Raw genomic sequence first — 21,124 nt, 5'->3', positions numbered from 1 at the left:
ATGGATGGTTTGGAATGAAACTTTTGTTTTGGGAATTAATTTGTTTTGTGCCTATTGAGTTATTGTAAGAGAGTTTGTATCTCAAAATTAAAATTGCTTGCCAGGCATAATTATTTACTTCTATTAAGTGAAACTGATGAAATGAGATTTTATTAATACAGGATAATAAGAACATGTCCCATTCTGATTTGGCTGTAGATGATTGAAAGCTAAAAACCCCCACCTATCAGAACTCTGAATGCATCCGGCTGACTACTTTAAACACTTTTATGAAAGAATCCAAGTAAAACTAGTTTGTTTTGTTTATTAAGTAAACATCCTGAGAAACTATGCATCTGTAATGTGTTATTCTTTTGTCTCTGAAGCACTTGGAAGCTTGTTTTATGTTGCTTCCTGTCTGTTTATAGTATCCCATGAACAGTAGTCAAGGCTCTATTTTCTCTTGATGTTGACAAGTGGTAAGAGTTCCTTATTCCAGCAGAGTGGGAGCTCTGTGTGCAGCCTGCTCTGTGATCGGGTTTCAGAAATCACTGTTTTCTTACAAAACAGCCATCAACAATCCCAGGTGCTGTGTTGTCCTACTGGAAAGGAAAAGGATGCATCTTCACAGTACTAGATGGTTACAAATGGAGCATCAGAAATGACTGCAAGTTTGGAGTGTAGTGGGGTGATGAACTGGGACTTAATCTAAGCTGCTGTTGCTTGCACATGTCTCTGAAAGTATTTCATGATGCTGTGTGACAGCATCATGGTAGTGTTGACAGGCAAAAGAGGGGTGCAGGGAGAGAAAAGAGGAGGGAGCTTACTTTAATGAGTGCTTTTGTACTCTTAGAGTTGATTTAACTGATTAAATGGATCTCTGATTAGCTGTTATACTTGAGATTTTTGGGAGTAATTGTGGATTGTTCTTTGGAAAAAGCCTGGGTGTTGGTCAGTGAGAAATACTACGAATTATGGATACTGAGAAATAGAATACTAATAATTGTCTCTTGATATGTAAAACTAGAAAATATACAGAAACACAGAGAATATTCTGCGTTAGAAGGGATCTGGAGGGATCATAGAGTCCCTGCCCCTAAGTAAATGACCCATCCTGTGACTAAACCCACATCCTTGGTGTTACTAGAGCCATGCTCTAACCAGCTGAGCTAAGATACTTGAATCAAGCTTGCCAGTGCTTTTATATACATATTTTTGTGTAAGATAAGCTAGTAGGACTCCTTGGTGTTAAAAGACCTGCCCTGTGGCCATTCTTCTTCAGAAGCTAAAGTTTAGGCCTTCAGCATGTCTTCTTCCTCATGCTGAGCAATTTAACTGTTGGGCCCATTTTTTGCTGGAATAATACACTGCAATTAGCTAAGCAAAGGTTGAATGAACACTGGGCTGGAAGCAAGGAAGGCCAGGAAGGTGGAGGGAGGGATGGAAAAGCACTGTGATGGCCAAATGGGTTTCAAGTCTTAGGAGGGAGGTAGCAAGTGTGTGGTGGCCCTTTTTTGAAATAATGAGTATTATAAAGCAGGCAACTAGAAGAAAACAGCTACTTATTTTCATGCTGTGAGACCTGGAGGCATTAATTGTAAAATCAGCAGAATGTTTGAAAATAGATAAATCTCTGCCCTGCTTCCCAGTTTCCAGGGTGAAGTGGGAGAACATGTCTGCATGAACAGGTACAGTTGAACTAGAAGTCTCATTACAGTGGACTGTTTTATAAAAGAAAAATGTGTTGTTTTGGGGAAAAATTGTTGTTGCTATCACTCTCTGTACTGCATCATTTGCTGCTAGATAGTCCTTGGCAAGATTGAGTTGGGTGGACACCTTGGAGTAAGAGTGGCTATTTCATATGTTTTTGCTAATCTTCTGTGAAATTGCAGGTATGATTGTGTTGTTTGAGACAAAACAATTTGACAGTATAGTTGCCATTTCCATTAGCTTTTGATTTTTCTTTTGTGCAAATGTTTAAAGTGATTGCTCAAGAAGAAAGACTAAGGGTAGAGTACTTAAAGGAGAATGTTATAATGTTGCAGTAAGCTGCATCATAATTTAGGTGGTTAGGTTTTGGGAGGTGTAACTAATTTGGTGTTTTCAGTTTGAGGACTAACTAGCAAAATTTTTGCTGGCATTGACTTACTTTTAAAATTGATTTTATTGAACTGTGTTTCTGCTGTTGATTTGTATTGGTTTTCAGTCTCCTAACACTGAAATTTCTTTCCTGGCAGAAGTTAGCAAAATTACAATGACTTTTTTGGTTTTGATTTTCTTACTTAGTTCATACTTAGTTTTCTGTACTCAAAAGGGTGTCAGCAGCACAGTAACATTCTTATAAAAGCCAAAGAACAAGACAGCATTTTCTTGTTGCCCAAATTATTGTTTTTATTATTTAAATATGAATGTAGTAGTTGATTGTTCATTTGAATAGATGTTCTTTATGCTTTAGTAGAAATGTCTTAAGAAGTGCTTCCTTAATTCTGATAATTTGTTGTTTGCTACTGTATTTTTAGGGTCTGTGAAGTGTTTGAGAAGACTTTAGGCAGAGAATAAGCATACCAACTGTATATACAGAGTTGTCAGAGTTCAGTAATAGTGTAACTGCTTAAAGACCAGATATTGTGGCTTGCTGTCTGTCTTTGGTCTTTTGCTTTCAGGTGTGACCGTGAGTGGAGATTTTTGGCAGCTGTAGGGTTTTAGGTGATAGTGAAGATTTTGCAGGTTGGTCATCTAATTTTGGAAGATAATTCATCCAAATTGGTTCAGAAAATGGGCATTTGCTCTGTAGTTACTACCAGGCCATTCTTATTTGTAGGATACTGAGGGAACATAACTAACTTCTCAGACTTCGTGGCCTCTTGTATTTTTTTTATTCAGTCCACCACCTGCCCTGCCCCCAAAGGTTTATAAAGGTTCTTGGAAAGAGGAGAATTGTTTCACTGCTTCTTGTATGATTGTGGATACTTGAAGTGAAACTATCTGGTCTTGTGTTCTGCTCTGGAAACTGACTGTAGAAATGTTTCATGAATGTGTCTAGTTCAGTTTGCCTTCTTCAAAATTTTGTTGGTGTACACAACTAAAATGAAAGTGGAAGTGAAACACTCTGCTAGTTACAAGGACTTGTTGCACATAGAAATTAAGGGAAATATGATGTTTAAAGGAGTGAAAATTGTGTTTGCTTTTCCAGGTCTGTGCCGTAGTTAGAATGATCATAAAGGACAAGCTTAATTCTTTTAAGTTAATTGGAAATATGTAGTAAGAGACTTGTAAGAAGCTGGAAAGGAGCTTGTATTTAACTATCAGGACAGACCTTAGCAAGTTTTGCATTCAGAATTTTGAGGAAGACTGACTTAAATATGAAATTCTTTGTTGCCTTTTGCACACAGATGAGAATTGGAAAAATCAGTGGTAAACCTCTATGGAAAACAACATCTTCTTATGTCCTAGGATCAGCTCAGAGGCTGCCATACTGATTGGGTGTTTCAAAGCTCCTTTTGTTTGGCTAGGTAGTGAATTTGACCTCAGCACCTGACCACAGAACAGTTTGTGTTGTGTGGAGCTAAAGCATATAAGGAATTTCCCTAAAGTATTCTGCTTAACCCCAGGTTGTTTGATACCTAATGGAGGGGATAGTTCCTGAGTCTTTTGTTAGTGTTAGTATGTGAGCTGGGTGTAAGTTAAGAGTAGTAAAGGGGGAATTATGATGTTCATGCTGGTGTCAAGTACAGATGCCAACAGCAATAATGAAGTTCTTAGTGTATTGCAGTGCTAGGGCAAGGTAAATGCTGTTCTTATAGAGAGTTTTAAGTAGCCTGTAATATTTGCATGAATAATGAGCCGTTGTCTTTGACATGTTCACCTATTTTATGAAGTAGCCTCAACTGATAGTCTAGGATATTTTGAAACTTGCTACTTCTATTTCAGACTGCTGTTAAACAGAAAATACTTCAAAGTACAAGCTGAAGCTAGCTTGTTTGTTAAATAGGCAAAATCCCTTGATTTTAACAGATTGTACTTTTCTGTTAGTAACTGAAATGGTTGAGGTTTAATTGTAATGAAAGTAACTTCAATATTTCATTCCTAACCTAGAAGATTTTAAAGACAATAGGTATACCTAAATATCTGAATATGGGTTAAATACTTCTATCAGAAATGATATTTTATTTTTGTTATTTTTATATTTGTGTTATCATCCAAAGGGTGGCTTTCGGGCATCCTCCAGTTTCTCTTGGTTGTTGTTCCTTTTAGAGGAAATAGGGAAATAATGATTTGCATTTGGCAGGGCAGGCAGAAAACTTTGTTTTTGCAATGCTGGGTGAAGCCTCGTGGTGGTTACTGGTGGGGTGCAGGGTGCAGAGCAGAGGAAAGCAGCCAGACCAGTAGCAGCTGCTGCTTCTCACACTGGAAATATCCAGCAGTGAGCCTGCTTCCTTCTTGGCTTTTCTGAATGGCTGTTGCTCATGCCCAAGGTTATTGTTGTTATCCTGGGCTTTGAGAATGCAGCATCATTTGGGAGCTGGTGTTTCATACCATGCAAACTTCAAGATGTGGTTGGAAAATCATATTTGCGTGTCATTTGCTGTGCAGTTTCCTGCTTCACCTAGTTGTATTATTGTAATTTGTCGTTTGACATCGTTGAGTTCATAGGGCCCAGAGGTGTTGAAGTGCATACCCACAGTGTTACTGACCAGAAATTTTAGGCGTAGGGTTAATTTCAGGTCTTTTGAGGTGTCAGTATTTGGGCTTCTTCTGTAATAGACTAAAATTATTTTGTTGTGATACAGGAAATGCTGTTTGGGCATATGGACCTTGCCACTAAGTCTGCTCACTGTGTCAGATTTCTGTTGAGTGTGAAGATGACCCTTACTTCAGAAACAGGGGAAAAATATTGCTCACTTGGCTTTATATGAGAACTCTTCTAAAAGCAGTGTTTTATTCTGTTTAAGGATATATGTTTATATGTAAACTTAAATGTTTTTGAGTCAGGGATTTTTGCCATATTTCTTTAACACCGTTAAGTTTTTTGAATGCTACCAAATGAATAATTATTTTGATATTTATGTTTGCAATGCTTACTAAGTGCACTTAAGTTTTGTTTCCTCTGTTATTTAGTTTGGAAATGTTGCAGGATAAGGTTTCAGCCAATCAGTAATACTACCTAAGAAGTTATAGTTAATGTTACTCAAAGAAAGGGGAGTGATGTTAATGCCTTCTCCTCATCTTTGATAGCCTTGTTAGCAATAACTTATTACTTTCAGGAGGTTTGAAATTTCCTAGTAGATGGTTTATTTCCTAGAGAAGATCAATGCTTGAATTCACTTCAGCTTTTGAACTGTTTTACAAACTTCATCTGAGTTGCAATGCAATGGAATTTTTTAGGATGTAATGTTTCCTAAAATATTTGGTAAATTCTTTTTAAAATGTCTTATCTGTTGCATGTGTCTTCCTTGCCTTCTTCACCCCAACATCAAATCCTGTACATATTTTATATGTCCTGATTGTGTACCTCAAGCATCCATAACAGGCCTTCTCAATTACTTTGGTTTACCATTTATTTTTTGCTCCAAGCTAAGACCAGAACAGGAATACTGAAAAGGTAAAGACAGCATTTCTCTAATGCTGAACTTTTGATGCAGGAGTTGTGTAGGTCTTGTAAAATGCTGGGTGCAAGAGTACATAACTGAAAATGCCATGAAGATTCCAGAAAGAATTTCACTGCTTTAGTAGATCTTTTTTTGGGGGAGCATATAAGGTGCACAGCTGGTTTTAGAACCTTCAGCCTATGTTCATAAAGAGTGTCAGAAGTAAGGAGTAGACTGCCATCAGCCAACATGGTTCTCTTAGTAGATAAGACTGAAGCAGAGCTTTGGAAAAAAGGAAGAACAATTCCACCTCTGCATTAATTGCATCAGGGAGCTTAAAGTTACACTTTGTACTTCCCAGCAGAATGTTGTGCTAAATTAGAAATGGTGATGTGCTCGCCCACAATCGTTGAGCATCGTGCAGCTGTGATTGGTTTAGTCACAGCGCGGTGCTGGGCTGCCTACTCTGCTTTGAAGCTACCACAGCCCTGGAGTTGCTCTGACTGCCTTATTAGTGCTCATTTCTTTTTCCAGTCAGAAGGATGAGAGTTGTGGGCAGTGCCTTTTTTTCTGGTGGCATAGACTTGTCTTTGAAAGATATCAGAGAGACACAGAAAACCCAGAATCTTCAGGAATTTTTGGGAACATAATTTGCAGCTTGTTAGGAGGCTACAGTTGTCCCGTGTTTGAGGATCTTTTAGAAGTTGTTGGGAATATCTGACAGGATTCTCCTGAGTGGCTGTTCACTTTTTTGGACTAATGTTGGGATCTGCAGGAACTCTTGTCTGTTATCTCTGATTAATGCAAGTTGTAATAGATGAACATTTATTCCTAAGTTCTGCACTGTAATTCTGAGCACAGCAAATGTGTTTCATGTAATTAGGGCTTCTAGAAATCTTCCGGGCAGCTCTTTATATGCAAATCTTTTAAGAACTAAATATTTTTAGAAGTAATGATTTTTCTAATATAGAATTACTTACTTTGTCATGTAATTTTTAAAATTTTTTGGTTTTGTGTGGGGAAGACTCTGGCTTTGGATGCCTATCTAACATTACCTTCATTTTTGGTCTTTTCCTCAGTTGAATGTCCAATGGATCTTGCTAAGCAATGGGTTAAAAAAATTCCAGAAGTAGATTTCTGTGCAGATTTTCCTTTTATATTGTTTATAAAGTAGTTTGGTTCCGATAGAGGATAAATGATGCGAGGGTGAGTACTTGAGAGATCTGTTCTTAATAAATACAATGCACAGCCATTTAGATTAGTTAAGGCTGTATTACTGTCTGAATTTATTTTAACTTTTTGTAATTTCTGCCCAATTATTGAATGCCTGTATCATTGAATATGTGCAAAAAGACTGTTTTATGCAATGTGGCAGTGTTAATATCCCTGAACTGGGACCTTGCTTGTGAATAGTGATGCTAGTAAATAATTGAATGTTCCATAGATATGAAATATTCCATAATTAAAACTATCATAGTCAGCTTTCAGCAAAAGTTATGTCAAAGTTTTAACTCTTCCATTCTCTCCATGCTCCTGCTTGCTGCAGTATGTGATGTCCCAAATAGCTGTCACTGGTGCCCAACCAGATTGTAGAAAGAAGAGAGTAACTAAGGAGAGAGGGTGCCAGTCTGGCCTAATGAATGTCAGCAGGAGAGAGACTGACTGAACACGGGCAGAGCAAATTAGTAAAAGTTGCCAGTGGAGTAAGGGTGGGTTGGGAAAACTCTGTGACAGGAGGATAGCAAAGATTGTCCATGCTGTTCCATTGTAAAAAAAATTGAGTTATTTTTGCATTTTTTTAGGAAAGAAACCCCTGGCCATTAATGGCATGCTATCCTAAAGACATAGAGGTGACAGATTGGTTTCATGTAGGGTTGAGGGGTTGCATACACAGTTCCCAGCAGTAAACAAGTCAGGAAGCTGTGAAATGTTGCTTTGGATTATTCCTTGTCTCCCATTCTTTTGGTGTATTTGTTCATGTAAGTAAATAATACTTTTTAGCTGTATAAATTTTATAACTGTAGAAGAAACAATTACAAAGCTAAACAGACTTGCTAAATTAAGAAACATCTTTAATTATGTTGTTTATTTTTATAGGAGAAATATGGTGATTTTGAAATTTTCCACTCTGAGGGTGCCTGACAGGTTACATTGTGTATTTTTTATTCCACTCACAGCATATTCTTGCATACTTTTGTTACGTGCCTGGAAGTTCTTAGCTAATTCACTGACAAAGCACCTTTGTGTTTGGAGTAGGTTTACTTTTTTAAAAAACCTGGTTTAGCAGAATTTGTTTTAGTGTACACATGAGAACAGATTGTCCAAAAGTCAGTAGTACTGAAAATATGCCGCAACAAATCCCAAAGGTTTTTCACTTTGTTGTACATGATTTAGCCTTACTTACAATTATTTGTTTTCTTCCAAAGACTTGGATAACAGACAAGGAGAATGCATGAATCATATTCTTCTCCTAACCCATTTTAAAGAAATTAATTAGTGGAATCAAATTTTGGATGTAACTGTGGATCTTCACAGACTATCAAAATACTGTATTCAGAACAAAGTGGTCTTGGGCACTATTTTTACTGCTTTCATAAAAGAATTAACTTGCATTTCTGCTGAGCATCTATCACTGTCATCTCTTATTCAGAAGCACATTGCTAAAATTTCACTTCCTGATAAGACAGAGAATTCAATTCCTGTGGGATAAACTCTAACTAAAACATTGGGTGTCTGCTTTTGTAAGCAAAAAGCCATGGTTATTATCCATGCTGGTGTAATGTGTAACTCTTTAGGGAGTTGTATTTTTTCCAGAGACTGCTCTGTCAGACAAAAACTGATGCTATTCACAAATAGGATTTTTGGCATGTTATTGTGTGATTTCCCTCCTGCACTGGTCCATGAGTAACTGATTAAAATCTTGTTTAACAGCCTAGTCATTACCTTACAAATTCAGAAAATAAATAGCTTATCTAATATCTTGAAATAACCATCTGCCTGGGGCTTGAGAAGGGTATTGCAAGAAGTCTAGTGCACAGCAATTTAATATAATTCTTCCTAACAAAAAACAATTACTAATTGCCTTGTGTCCTGAACTGTGAAGATATATTCCAGACTGCTTGATTTTTATCTTACCCAATATAAACATGGCTTTATGTTCCATCATGGAGATCTCATTTGGAAGAATCTTGGTGTCTTGGACATGATGATCAATAGAATTCCTAATCGTAACTGTGTATTAAGGCATTTATGCAAAGACAGTTTGTATCTAGTTTGTATCTTTTTTTGGCTAGTAGCTTTTCAAAATACTGTCAATTGGAGAATAACTTTATTTTCTGTTGTATGCTTTTGATTTGTTTCCTTTCACTTTGTTATCCTTTATATGCTTTTGGTTTGTTTTTCTTCACTTTGTTTTCTATCCTGTTCTTTTTTTTTGCTTATGAAGACTTCCCCTTTCTTTCTTTGAAATTATGCTGATTCTGTTTAGAGATGAGCAGAGCAGTATGCAGTACTCAAGCAAAGAAGGTTTAATTACTTCTGCTTTTCTCTGTTTAGCAACTTTTAATAGCTGCTTATTAAGCAAACAATTTAATGGAGTTAACACCAATTAGCAATCTTTTTGGTAAGAAGTTCTCAAAAACATTCCAATATGTTTAATTACCTCAGGTGACTTAGTGTGCCAGTCAGCAATGGTCAGCTGTTCTGCCTCTTCCCCTCCACATCTCCCTCTGCAGCTCAGACTTGGATTTCTCTGCAGATTGTCATAGATGGTGTTTTCTGCTAACATGTTTTCCTTTACCAACAGCAAAATTCAGTAGGAAGGAAGAAGATTGTTATGCTCAGTGTCATTTCTGCAACTGAACTTGTAGCTCTCCAGCAGGAAAAAAGGAAGTCAGTGTTTGTTTCAGGCATAAAGTGGTTGTAAGCCTCTGAGTACAAAAGAAGTGCTTCATACATTGTGTTCAATATTTCTCTGATGCATTTGTATCCTGTCTCTGAAGATTGTCTTTTGTTTGGTTTTACATGTCTCTTCTGTTGAGTACAACAGCTTATGAAAAGGATTTTGTATGATCTACTGCTGTTGAATTTGTCTACAGGTAAAATACTAGCTTTAAGAAACAAAGTCAGTGTTTTTCAGACAGAATTGAATGCAGCTGTTTTTCTCCTAGAACATATTTATGCAATATTATATTGATGAGGAAAGAGAAAACCCAATGTGCTCTGGTAGGCTGAGTTAAGAAGGCCTGTTACAGGGAGGAGTAATTTTCCCATCTTTGGTAAACATGTGATGTTAAATAGCAAACAATTGGAGGACATTGTGTCAGGAATCTGTTGGCTCTGTGTGACCAAGCATTCCTGTGGATCCAAACAAGGCAAAATTTTCCTGATTTCTTCTAAAACATTTCACATATCAAATGATGAATGATATCACATTTTTTGGGGGGTAAGTCTTATTAAGAAGAAACATTTTATTTATGTATTATGCATATTTATGCACAAACCTTCTTCGGTAATGTTGCTTAGATTCTAGTGAATTACTGTATCTCCAGTTGAATATGTAATTATGGAGGTATTATTTCCTTTAGTTTCAACACATTTCTTGTCTCTCTATTGTCCCCTAACAGAAGGGAAAGTATTTTCCTGGCTGTGAACTGAGTGTGCAAAACCACAGGCTGGTGATTATGTTTTTGCAAATCCTGCTTGAGGCATGTGCAAGCTGAGTTAAATATTTGCACCCATACAGAAAAACTCAAAACTGACTTATGAAATCATCTTTCTGTTATCTTCCTGATTAGTTAATGAGGCACCAAAGGCTGCAGCTTCAGCTTGTGCTGCAGTTTGTTCTCCTGCTTTGTGCTTGTGCAAGCTGGGCAGGGGAGCTCTGGTCGGAGTTGGGACGATGCTCCTGAGAAGAGAGAGGTTTTTGAGTTACTTTGGAGTCTCAGAGGTGGCAGAAAGACACAGTGCAGCAGGCATGGCTGTATGTTTGACCTGATTTCCTTGTTTCTGCTTGAAGCCTCTCTGAGGTGTGGCTTTATCAGCCACCTCTTCATGTGGGTGGGTAATTTGCTACACTGCAGGAACAGATTAAGCAGACTGGTGTACAGTGGGCAGGCAGAGCAGCATGCAGATGGCACTCTTAGGTTTAGATCAAGATAATAGGGATCACTGGACTAATTCTAACTGGCATTTTTTGAAGGATAAATGTACCATGAAACTGTTGCCCAAGTCTGTTTTAAGTTGCCATCTGGCTTATTTTCAACAAGGTAGAAAACTGTTCTCAAAAGCTCCTCCTCCCTTCTGGATTCCTGGGCCACTGCAGGTGTTTTTCATATGTAGGTCAATGGGCCTGTGCTCAGGTATTGTTATATGAACTTGGCATATATGGATGTGGTTTATTATGTAGCAATACATATGGGAATAAAAATAAAATATTGCGAGAACATACAAATCTTCAGATCCCATTTGTATCAAGATGTCTGTGTGAAAAATGGGGCTAAAGTCCTACTTGTCTTCATTTTAATTTTCTGTAGTTGCTTGTGTTTTGTTTCCTCAAGTATCTTTTATTTATGAGCTCTTATTTGTGCTCATGTGTGTACTATTTTTTGTGCATATGTAGAAATATACAATTCTAACGAATGCTGATCTAATTTGAAAAGTGCAAGTGGATGTTAAAGCATATAAAATATCTCCTTTCATGAAAGTCCTTACCCTCTTGCTCTCTTTTTTGGAGCCATTTCAAATAGGTCTGCAGGTAGAAAGCCCTTTAAGGTAAGAAAAGCATGTGCTTGTATTTATTAAAGGAGATTTTTTTAAAGGTATATGAAGTTGCATATGCTAGAGAGTAGGCAGGAATTAGTTGTTACTTGTTTTTAGAATAAAAGGAATACTAGTTTTTAGAGTAAAAAGCTGTGAAAATTCATGTTATGGAGCTAGTTATTTCATTTGTCACCTCACTGGTCTGCATTTGTGGAATTGCCTATTCTTGTTTGGCCTGGAAGGGCACACATAAATGATGGCAAAAGGAATGATTAATTTACAGGCAATGCTTTAGTAACATCATAGGTTGCATTTTTAGTAAAGTAGATTTTTTATTGTCTCTGCATGTATTTGCAAAATTTTATTGCAATTTGAAAAATTGTACTTGAGTCTCAACTTTCTTTTTATTAAAGTTATGGGGTTTTATGTTTTCACTTGTTTGATGGTTTCTGTAAATTTTTGGTTATCTGCACTTGGAGCAGTATATACTTAATTTTTGCCCAAGTCTAGTGCTCTTGCAGTTGTCTTTGGCTTTTAATAGTCGTGTAATATTTATTTCAATTGCCAAGCTAAAAGAATTTTATTAATCAGGTTTTACTACAACACATAAGCCTTTGTAAGGGACCAGTAAATCATTAACCATGTGGTCTTGTGTCAAACAAGGGAATTTAAAGAACACAAGTGTTTAAGTTTGTTCATTGTAACCTACTTGTTGTACCCCAAATGTAAGTTTGTTTTTGTTTTTCTGTTGAAATAATTACACTTCTTGGGGAAAAAAAAGAAGAACAAAGAAGCTGTTAGGACAGAGATTAAATTTTTCTGCCATAATTCATATTGTCTCCTGACTTCTATATTCTCAAAACCTGTAGATTTAAAAGCCCAATGAATCTTGCAATTGTTTACACCAGTACATTTAGTAAACTTAAGCAATGTTTGTTGCATTGATTTCTCTGTTTGTTACTTGAGACTGATTGAGTACTGTTACTTAAGTATGTTAATAGTTTTACTCTGCTTGCTAGGTAAGCTACTCCTGGCAAGTGTGAGAGACAAGGTTCTGATTGATGGATTGCATCCAAGCCTACCTTTAGGCAATGCCCCAGCTCTGTGTGCAGTTCCATGGAACAGCTGATGCTGTTCACAAAAGGTTGGAATTCTTTTGGGTGTTCTGTGCAAATCCTGAATTTGCTTCAGGGTTTGCACCTTCTGTAAGGTGTTGCTTAGGTAGCTACAAACAAATGAACTGTGAGCTCAGTATTTTTCATATGAAGGTAGAACTTCTTTGAGTTTAAGAACTGAACTCTATTGGGATGGATTTGGTTTTTTCAGGGTGTTATTGGTTGCATAAATTCCGCATATTAATTTCACTTCATATATGGAATATTTTCTACAGCTTTCCAGCCAAAATATGGATAAAGTCGAAGGTTATCTAGGGTTGCAAATAATTTTTGCAATACACTGAATGTTTTTTGTAAGATGCTTTTGTTACACTGCTCTTAAATAGATCAATGAAATTGATGGTTTACTATATTGTCTCTTTTTCTACTATTTCCATACTCTTCTCTTTCCCTTCCCTCTGCTTTTGACTGCAACTTAGCTAACAGCATCTTGCATCTTATTTTTGATCATGACTGCAGTTGTAGTGCAGTAACTTATGTAACACATTTTCATTAATTACTTTTTTGTCTTGTAAAAACATTTTGGAAAAAGCCTGTCTTCCATTCTCCTTCTGCACATGAAAATTCTTCACAAGATGTTTTAAAACTTGGTAAATGCCATAAAGCCATATAAAACTTGTTTGAATGTATTAATCCCCAGAGAATCTCAGATGTCTCTATAAATCACTGAAAGGAAAGGTGAGGCTTCTTACCAAAACAATGTGGAATTTTACTGGAACTTTAGAAGACTAGCAGTGTCAGAGAGTTTCTTTGCTCTAGCTGTGGGACAAATGTGTAGACTTTTGTAATATATCTCACTTAAAAGTATGGGTTGCCATTTATTTGGGGCTACACATGGCCATGCAGGTAGATTTTTAGTTTTTTGCCTTTATAAGGTTGTGCATACTAAATGTTTCCTTGTGTAAAAAGTAGTTCTTTAAGAACTGCAAGATACAAAGCAATTTCATACAATGTAGTGTAGCTTTACAGAGATTCTCATTCTGGAATGAACATGCCTGTTCTTGTTGAGATGAGTTCTTTCTTCTGGATGGTTATTGCCCTGTTTTTAAGCTCTGGGCTTCTACAGGCATACCAATTCTTGGCACCCTGTTCTCTTAGCATGCCTTAAGTTCCACTGAAACTCGTCTCTCTTCATTATATTCAATGTATTGGTTCTAACTGATGTGATGGTAAAAACATACAGATTTTGCCAAGGCATTGCTTAGGAGAGGTTTATTTGTATGCATGAATGAATACAGACATTCTTTACTATTGACACAAGATACATGTTGAAAGGAAGTAGAACTTGTGCAGAGATAATCCTCTCTGGGATTTGATCAGGACTTTCCAAGGGTTTCTTCACCTTACCTTGTTTCTTGTTCTGTTCTAATTTACTTCATGCTTTGGGATGTAAATGTGCTAGGTCAGCAACTTCTTTAGTACAGAGTGCTTCCTAGGAGCATTCTAAGAAAACAGGGTGAGGATACAAGATTTCATAAATAAAGATGACATTTTTATTTTCATTTGCGAATTGGAGCCCTCAGTGTCAGGGGGTAGGGGAGGAAATGATGATGACACAGTTGTTACTGTGGGATCTGCCTTTGCAAAGAGATGATAGATGCTGATTGAAAAGGGACCACTAAATGTCAAACTTTTGCTTTGACAAACTTGTGGAATGTCACCATTGCAGGAACACATAATTTGGCCAGCTCCTAAATGCTGAAGAGAAGTAAATTTATAGACTTGGTTTAAAAGAAAGATTTCAAATTGAATTTCTGACATGCCTGGATGGAAGATTTTTCCTTTAATGCCTTGGCACTTTCTCCTTTAAACAAATCTTAAGAATACCAAATTTAAATTTTAAAGAAGAAAATAAGGACAAATTGAGAACCTAATTGATGATTACTAAGCTAGTAGGAACCTGGGTCAGTAGCATAGTCTGGTGTAGGCTGTGTGTAATGTTATCATAGGTAAAGGAAGTGAGAAAACCTGCATCTGCTTACAATATGGAGAGTGTACTAAGCTCTCAATTTACAATGATACCACTTGAAGTAAACTATAAAAGCCTTGGTTTTCAAAGTTGAGCCCTCTTTTCATGAGAGCCTCATCTTTGTCATGTATGCAAGTACTGCTGTTCTTTTGTCTCCAGTGTGATTTCTCTAGAGAGAATTTTTGAATAGGAGTGAGATTTTTCTGAGCATATTCTCCTAGTTTCAAAAATGTTGATTCTTTTTTTTTTTTGATAGTGTTAACTGAGTAAGTTTAAAAATATTTTAGAGGCAATGTTATGGCCTTGGTTTGACATTGGTAGTAAAATTTTACTTGCATGAAGAGAACTTCAGCAAACATATTAAATGCCAGAAGAGGGTTTTTTATGTTTGTCTGTTTTTATAGTAACTAGAAACTTTTCCAAGTGTTACCTTATATGTGTTAATTAAAATTTCAGTAAAAAAATTAAGTTAACAAAGGGAGAAGGCTATTTTCTTTGTTGTTTAGTAGAGCAAGTAGAGAATTTAGCATTTTGTTATGGGTAGTAAGGCATAAATATGCTCCCATTTTCTGGTATCAGCTGCATGTCAGTTACAATCACTATTTTTCGGAAATACAGAATAGAAAAACACTGCCTGCCCCCAGCAGATGACTTGGCATAAAAATTACTTAAAATTTGTTACAGACAGAAAAAGATTTAAAGCAAAGATTTACAGCCTACAAGTCACTGTATTGGTATAGAAAATATTAAAACATTTGTGCTGGTTGATAGATGTGACTGACATGGAATAGTTGCTTTCTGGATGCCAGCTTTTAGGGTATTGCATTTAGGGCATGAGAACAGAGACAAAGCCTGGAGTGTGTATGTTCCTTACATTTGATCAAATCAAAGTGAAATTACAAGGCAAAATAGTATTACCAAATGTGTTTCTCAGAGATGTGAATGAACAATTTCAAATGTATTTTATTGCCTATGAAAGCCAAAGCCCAGCAATAGGACCCCTAACAAAACAAGACAGAAACCCCAACATATTTGAAAACAATTCTGATTTATTAAAATTGGGTTTTTTCTATATGTTCTATTTGTATGTATTTCTGTGGGAAGCAGAATCACATTTCTTGTGAAATTAGCTTCCTGTGGTTTTTGAAAATGGAGTCTAATTGAATGTATTGAAGTAGAATTAATCTTTCATGGTTCTGGTTTATTTTTGTTTATGTTTAATGAAGGGCAAATGGCTTTGTAGCTTTAGGAAGTTGCTTCCTTTTTGATATTGAAAATGATGGACTGCCTGTATGTGTTGATACTTGATACATTAAGAGGAGGTAATGTAGTGGAAACACTTGTCTGCTGCAGTTTGACTCTGTGCCTGTTTTCCTACTGCTCTGGTGGGGAGAGCAAATAGCACCTTCAGTAATGCAGTGCAAGAGATACAGCTCTGTGTGCAGTATGTGTCCAGGAGAGTTAAAAAAACCTGGAATATTATTTTTCATGCATTAGTATTTTCAAATATGATAGACACAAATCAGTGTTAGTGTTTGAATTCTTATATGACAAAACTATACACTTAATTTTGTGTTTAAATAAATAATATGTGTAAATGCCATAAAGTGTGTGTAAGGGATCTCAGAAGTAAAAGTGTCATCGTCTGGGAAAAGCACACTGCCCTTCATTTCTTCTTGACTTTTCCCAGTGTGTGTCAGGAACATACAGTGGGGTTTAAATGAGGCCTGAAGAGTAGATTATATATCACCTAATGTCATTGGTTACCTTTAAGGATCGTATATGAATATTCTTTTGCAATTGGTCATAACTTCAGTTGTCACAGTCTTAAATTATAAAAAATCTTTGTACTTTGTTGCTCTTTCCTTTGAGCTTTCCTTAAGTATGCCTGTCTGTTTCTTCTCTTCAGAAAGCTGTCGTCTCATCTGCCAATAATAAAAATTTTTAAAAGTCCCTAAAGAGCAAAACAGTCCCAAACACAAACTCACATGGTTTTGTGTTGCCAAGTGTCATAGTTTGTCAGCTTTGGGACAGATTGTGTTATGCTGCTTTTTTTATAGTCTTGTGTATTTAGTTGTTAATGCATGTTCTGGCCGCCAGGGTTTTGGAAAAGGGTCAAAAAAACTGGAGCTTAAATGAAGGCACAGCATAAATGAGAGCAGTGTTTGGGGCAGATGTGCACTTAGCAGACACCTTGCGCTTGCTGGTGCGTGTTTGTAGAGATGATGTGGTGTCTGTCCAGGCTGTGGTGTCTGTCTGTGATGGGGACTGACTGCTGCCCAAGTGGGCTATGCCTGGGGATGGCACTTCTCTAGGCTCATGGGCAGGGCCCTGGAGAAAGGAGATGTTGTTAGCTTCCTGGCAGTGGTGTTTGAAACTGTTCTGGGAGATGTCGTGGCCAGATCTTTTTGAGTTTGCTGTTACTTCATCTCCTGCTGTAGTGTTGCAAAGTTCTGTTTTAGGTTTTGTAAGGCTACAAAATACACTCGAAAAAAAACCTTGGAAAAACACTTGATACTTGTTAATTGCAACAAGTTGTCCAGGACACATCCTTGTCCTGCACCTCCTAGTAGTGAAAGCCAGGATCTAAACAATGAGGTGGAGTTTTCCACTCCAGTAGTGTAGACGTTGTTCCGTGCCATGTTTTCAGCGCTCGGTCCCTGCCGTGCTGCGGGCGGATCCAGCTGGAGCGTGGGGTGTGTCAGCGCTGGGGCTGTGCAGGGCATCTCTCTGCCGCCCGAGCCTCTCCTCCTCCTCCTCCTCCTCCTCCCCTGCACCTTTGCTGTCAGAAGTGTTTGTGCAGGTGCACAGAGATCAGATTCAGACAGAATCAGTTTCCCGAACCTTCCTGCAGCAGGATTGTACAAATGTGCTTGTGTTGGTACCAGGAAGGAGATGGTAAAGGGACAGAAATGAACAGCGGGGGCAGGAACAATTAGAAATCCTTTTAGCATTAGTCTTTGGCTTATTCTGCCTTAGAGCATATGTGGAATTATTGTCTTGGCTCTTCCTTGCATCCCAAATATGCTCATGCTGTTGGGGAGCAGTGTTTGAAGCTGTACAAGTGGTGTTTGTACAAGGTGTGCTGTTTAAGCAAATGTAGAGTTTCCCTTGTTGTGTTGTTCTGTATGCAGTGACTAGAGGTGGAATAGTACTATTTTAAACTTTTGTGCAAATGATATCTAACTCATTTTGATAGCAAGAGCCACGTGTTTGTAGCATGGACTTTTTGTTAAACATTCAGTCTGAGCTAAATTTAACATGATAGAACTTATTGTAGGTTTTGGAGTTGTTTAATTACTGAGTTTCCTCTTTTTCTACTCTGAGTGATTGCATTGCATGACTTTATGCACAGAGTATATGCTCATTGTCTAAGAACTGACTTTTATTTTATTCACCACTCTAACAGCTATGAAATACATACTGGAAAAGTACACCATTTCCTACTGTTTTTTTGGGCCCAGAAATACATATGCCAGAATGGTATCAGCCAAGATGTATCTAAGATATGTGCAGCTCTGGTTTATTCTAACATCCTGATAATTGTATATCTTACTATCTGTGTTTAGTTTGAGCAAAAGCATAATGCTGATATGGTATCTCCCAAGATCAATGACTATTTAATTCTTTAATTTTTTTTTCTTCTTTATAGGATTGGGTTTTTTTCAAGGCTCTTTACATCTAATTTCCATCAAATAAGCCAAGGTGAACTGAGACACCATAAGTAGATTTGTCAGCCTGCTTTATCACTTGGTGAAATTCATCATGAGAAAAATATTTAGCAGCATATTAGTAGGAGCAAAACTGCCAGTTATGCAATCTGGAGTTGGAGTGCTAACAGCAGAGCAGTTCACGTAAGCTTCTGGAAGTAGGAGAGTCCTTAACCAGCCAACAATCTGTACTACTAAATTTTCACAAAAGCTAATAGGATTCTTTAAAGAAAATGGTATTTGTACATACTTAAAATTACTGGTATGTTGAATGGAGCTAAAAGGAAGTGTCTCATTACAGTGTTATTAAATAAAGTGAATCTCTGCATTCAGTGCCTTTGTATTTCTGAAAGTATAAACATAGGCTGGCAAATTTAATACTCAAATCCTAACAGATTATATATATTAAAAAAAAGAGTGCCCAGGTGCTTTATTTTAATCTTCCTTTATAGTAAATACTATGTTGCATCTTTTCAATATAGGTTTCAGTTCTATAATTTTGATATGATCTCTTAAAGTATAAATACATCTTGACAACATGTTGTTACAGGAACTGTGAGGGAACTGATGATGCTACAGATGGTGCTCACAGAGGATTAAATTTGATTCCTTGGTTGGAACAGTTAATAATATGCGTACTAGATCAAATGGTGTAGAAGAGTGAAGTAATTCAGTAATGCCAGCAATGTCATGCTTACATGCCTGATTCATGGATATGGGATATGATTATGAATCACATGTGAAAACAAATATATCAGAGGAAACACTGACGTGATTAAAACTTTAAGTTTAAAGATGTATACCTATATATTTAACTTTATATGAAAATATTATTTTAAATGAAAATAATTAATTTGATTTTAATAAACTACTCTAATTTTAGAAAATTTCAATTTGTTTGTTGGAAAGTATCAGATGTTTTTTAAATTTTAAACCCACATCTGTAAAACTTTCTAAGCCTTTTATTAAACTTAAAAAGAAAAATAAGGTGCTAAAATTCTTTTCTCCAGTGCTTCCCTCCCTTCCCCTTTTTCACACTTGGAAGCTGTGAACTACCTTTCAGTATGAAAAAATCTGTGACTTCTTAATATCAACCATATTATCATGGTTGCTATATTTTGCAGACACTGTCTTCCAAAAAGGAATTTAGTGGTTCATGCTCCTTCTAGGTCTTGAGCCATACTTGAATTGAAATGAATATGCTCAATATTGATTATAGGCTTTCACCAGGTATCTGGAGACCAGGCTTCCAGGTTAATGTATTAATAAGGATGGAATTCTGAGCAAGAAAATGAATTTTTAGTAAGAAAATGGTTACCAGCATATTTGCTTTCGAAATCACATGGGCATGTTATCAGATATTTGAAGGTCACCTGTATATATCACTTTTCTCATTTCCTGACCAAATTAAGAAAGTGGCTTAAATGCTATGCTGCTGCTCCTTCTTAAGAGCTGACAAATTCTTGGGCAGATTAAAGTATATAATCAGGGATATACTGCATCTTTTCCAGCTCCCTGCTGTTAGAAAAGGGACAAAGTTGTTAGAAGAGCAGTAAAGAACCAATCAGACGTAAAATACATGAAAATGTAGAAGTGTGATGTTATGTGCTTAGATGTGTGTTATGCCTTGTCACCAAGTACATATGAATACAAATCTGTAACTTTTTTCATCAGATTGATGAACGTTCTATTGACAAATGAACTCAAAATTCACTAAATCCTTTTGCTCTAAACATGTTTCTTCTAAAAACATAAGGAAAATAAGACTGTCCTTTTAAATTTTGTTTGAGTGAAGGATGTGTTTATTCCAGGTAAATTCACATCCTATTTAAAAGTCTGTAATTTTTTTTTTCTTGGAACAATTGTAATTTTATAGTGTTGATAATCACTATAATGTGCAGAGTACATCATACATTTCTGAAGATGCAGTAAACATTTACTACCAAATCATGAAAACTTTGATTTAATCTACTTTAAGTATTTCCCTTCTTGGTCTTTTACTAATAAATATAAGTAAAGTGAAAGAGACTTTTCTGTTGCTGAGAGCAAGTATCAAACATGTGGCATCTTTTTTTACTCTGAATATCTGTCCATATGTGTTTGTAGGTTTGTATAGTAGGTATTACAGAAGTACAAGTAAAGTTAGAAGGAGGAAAAAACAGGATTTTAGGGGCTTGCGTAAGATGCATCTCCCAGTTTCCTCTCGTTCTGCTTTGTTAGGGTTGGCAGGAGTTCCTCTTCTAAATCAGTCTACTTTGACCATTGTATACAATAATTGTCGAACTTCCTCTTCCCTTCAAACTGTGGAATTGCTCAGGGAGGGTGTGGGAAGGAGATGGAAAAGCCATGAACTCATCTTCTTGATTTTTATTTAGTCAGACAGAGCAGCGCTGTAATTTTAATAATTAATTTCCTATCAGTCTAAATGAAGTATTTATACTGATATTTTCATCTTGACAGAATGATCCTTGGCATGATTAACATATTCAACCCCCTTTTTGCAACTTCCTTTTTAAACAAGCATTGCTGATTTGGAATAGTTGCTTTTAATGCAATTATATTAAAGCAAAATTAATTTGCCATCAAATCTTATTCTCTAGGGAATTCCTGTCATATATTTTCCTTTGAGTTACTGTTTATCTGGGTATGAAGTTCTTAAACATTTTTCTGAGATAGTGTGTGATGTTTTCATGTTTAATTTTCTGATCGCTCATTAAGTGCTTGCTGCTTCTTTTGAAGATTTTACCTTGGAAAGATTAGAAAAGCTTTAATAAACCTACCTTAACAATTTTGTTAATAATATTATTTGACTGAATTTCTACTTTAAATAAACTGATCTCACTCATATTCTTTTTTTTCCCAGTGTATAGAGAATGAAGTTCAGAATTAGACAGCTTTTTTGTGGGTGTGGAGAAAGCAGAGATGAGCTAGTGATGATTTAAG

The 21,124-nt window shown here is 36.4% G+C and overlaps 1 protein-coding gene across 6 annotated transcripts in view; it reads left to right on the top strand.

Annotated features, from left to right (window-relative positions):
- STIM2 (stromal interaction molecule 2) overlaps positions 1-21,124 on the top strand; it is a 70,304-nt gene that overhangs the window by 8,940 nt on the left and 40,240 nt on the right. The window contains exon 1 of one of the 6 annotated variants that reach the window (XM_077177644.1): positions 6,103-6,773. The exons of 3 other annotated variants lie outside the window; for them this stretch is intronic. Coding sequence is in view for 2 of the 3 variants with exons in the window: in XM_077177642.1 (XP_077033757.1) it covers positions 7,495-7,546 (52 nt within the window). In the remaining variant the exon portion in view is untranslated. Of the gene's footprint in view, positions 1-6,102; positions 6,774-7,437; positions 7,547-12,428; positions 12,472-21,124 lie in introns of those variants that run through there. 2 more of the 6 variants (XM_077177642.1, XM_077177643.1) reach the window with 2 other exon arrangements.

The sequence above is a fragment of the Agelaius phoeniceus genome, chromosome 4, assembly GCF_051311805.1.
Source record: "Agelaius phoeniceus isolate bAgePho1 chromosome 4, bAgePho1.hap1, whole genome shotgun sequence".
In the NCBI taxonomy this organism is placed as follows: Eukaryota; Metazoa; Chordata; class Aves; order Passeriformes; family Icteridae; genus Agelaius; species Agelaius phoeniceus.
This window is presented reverse-complemented; position numbering and strand designations above follow the sequence as displayed.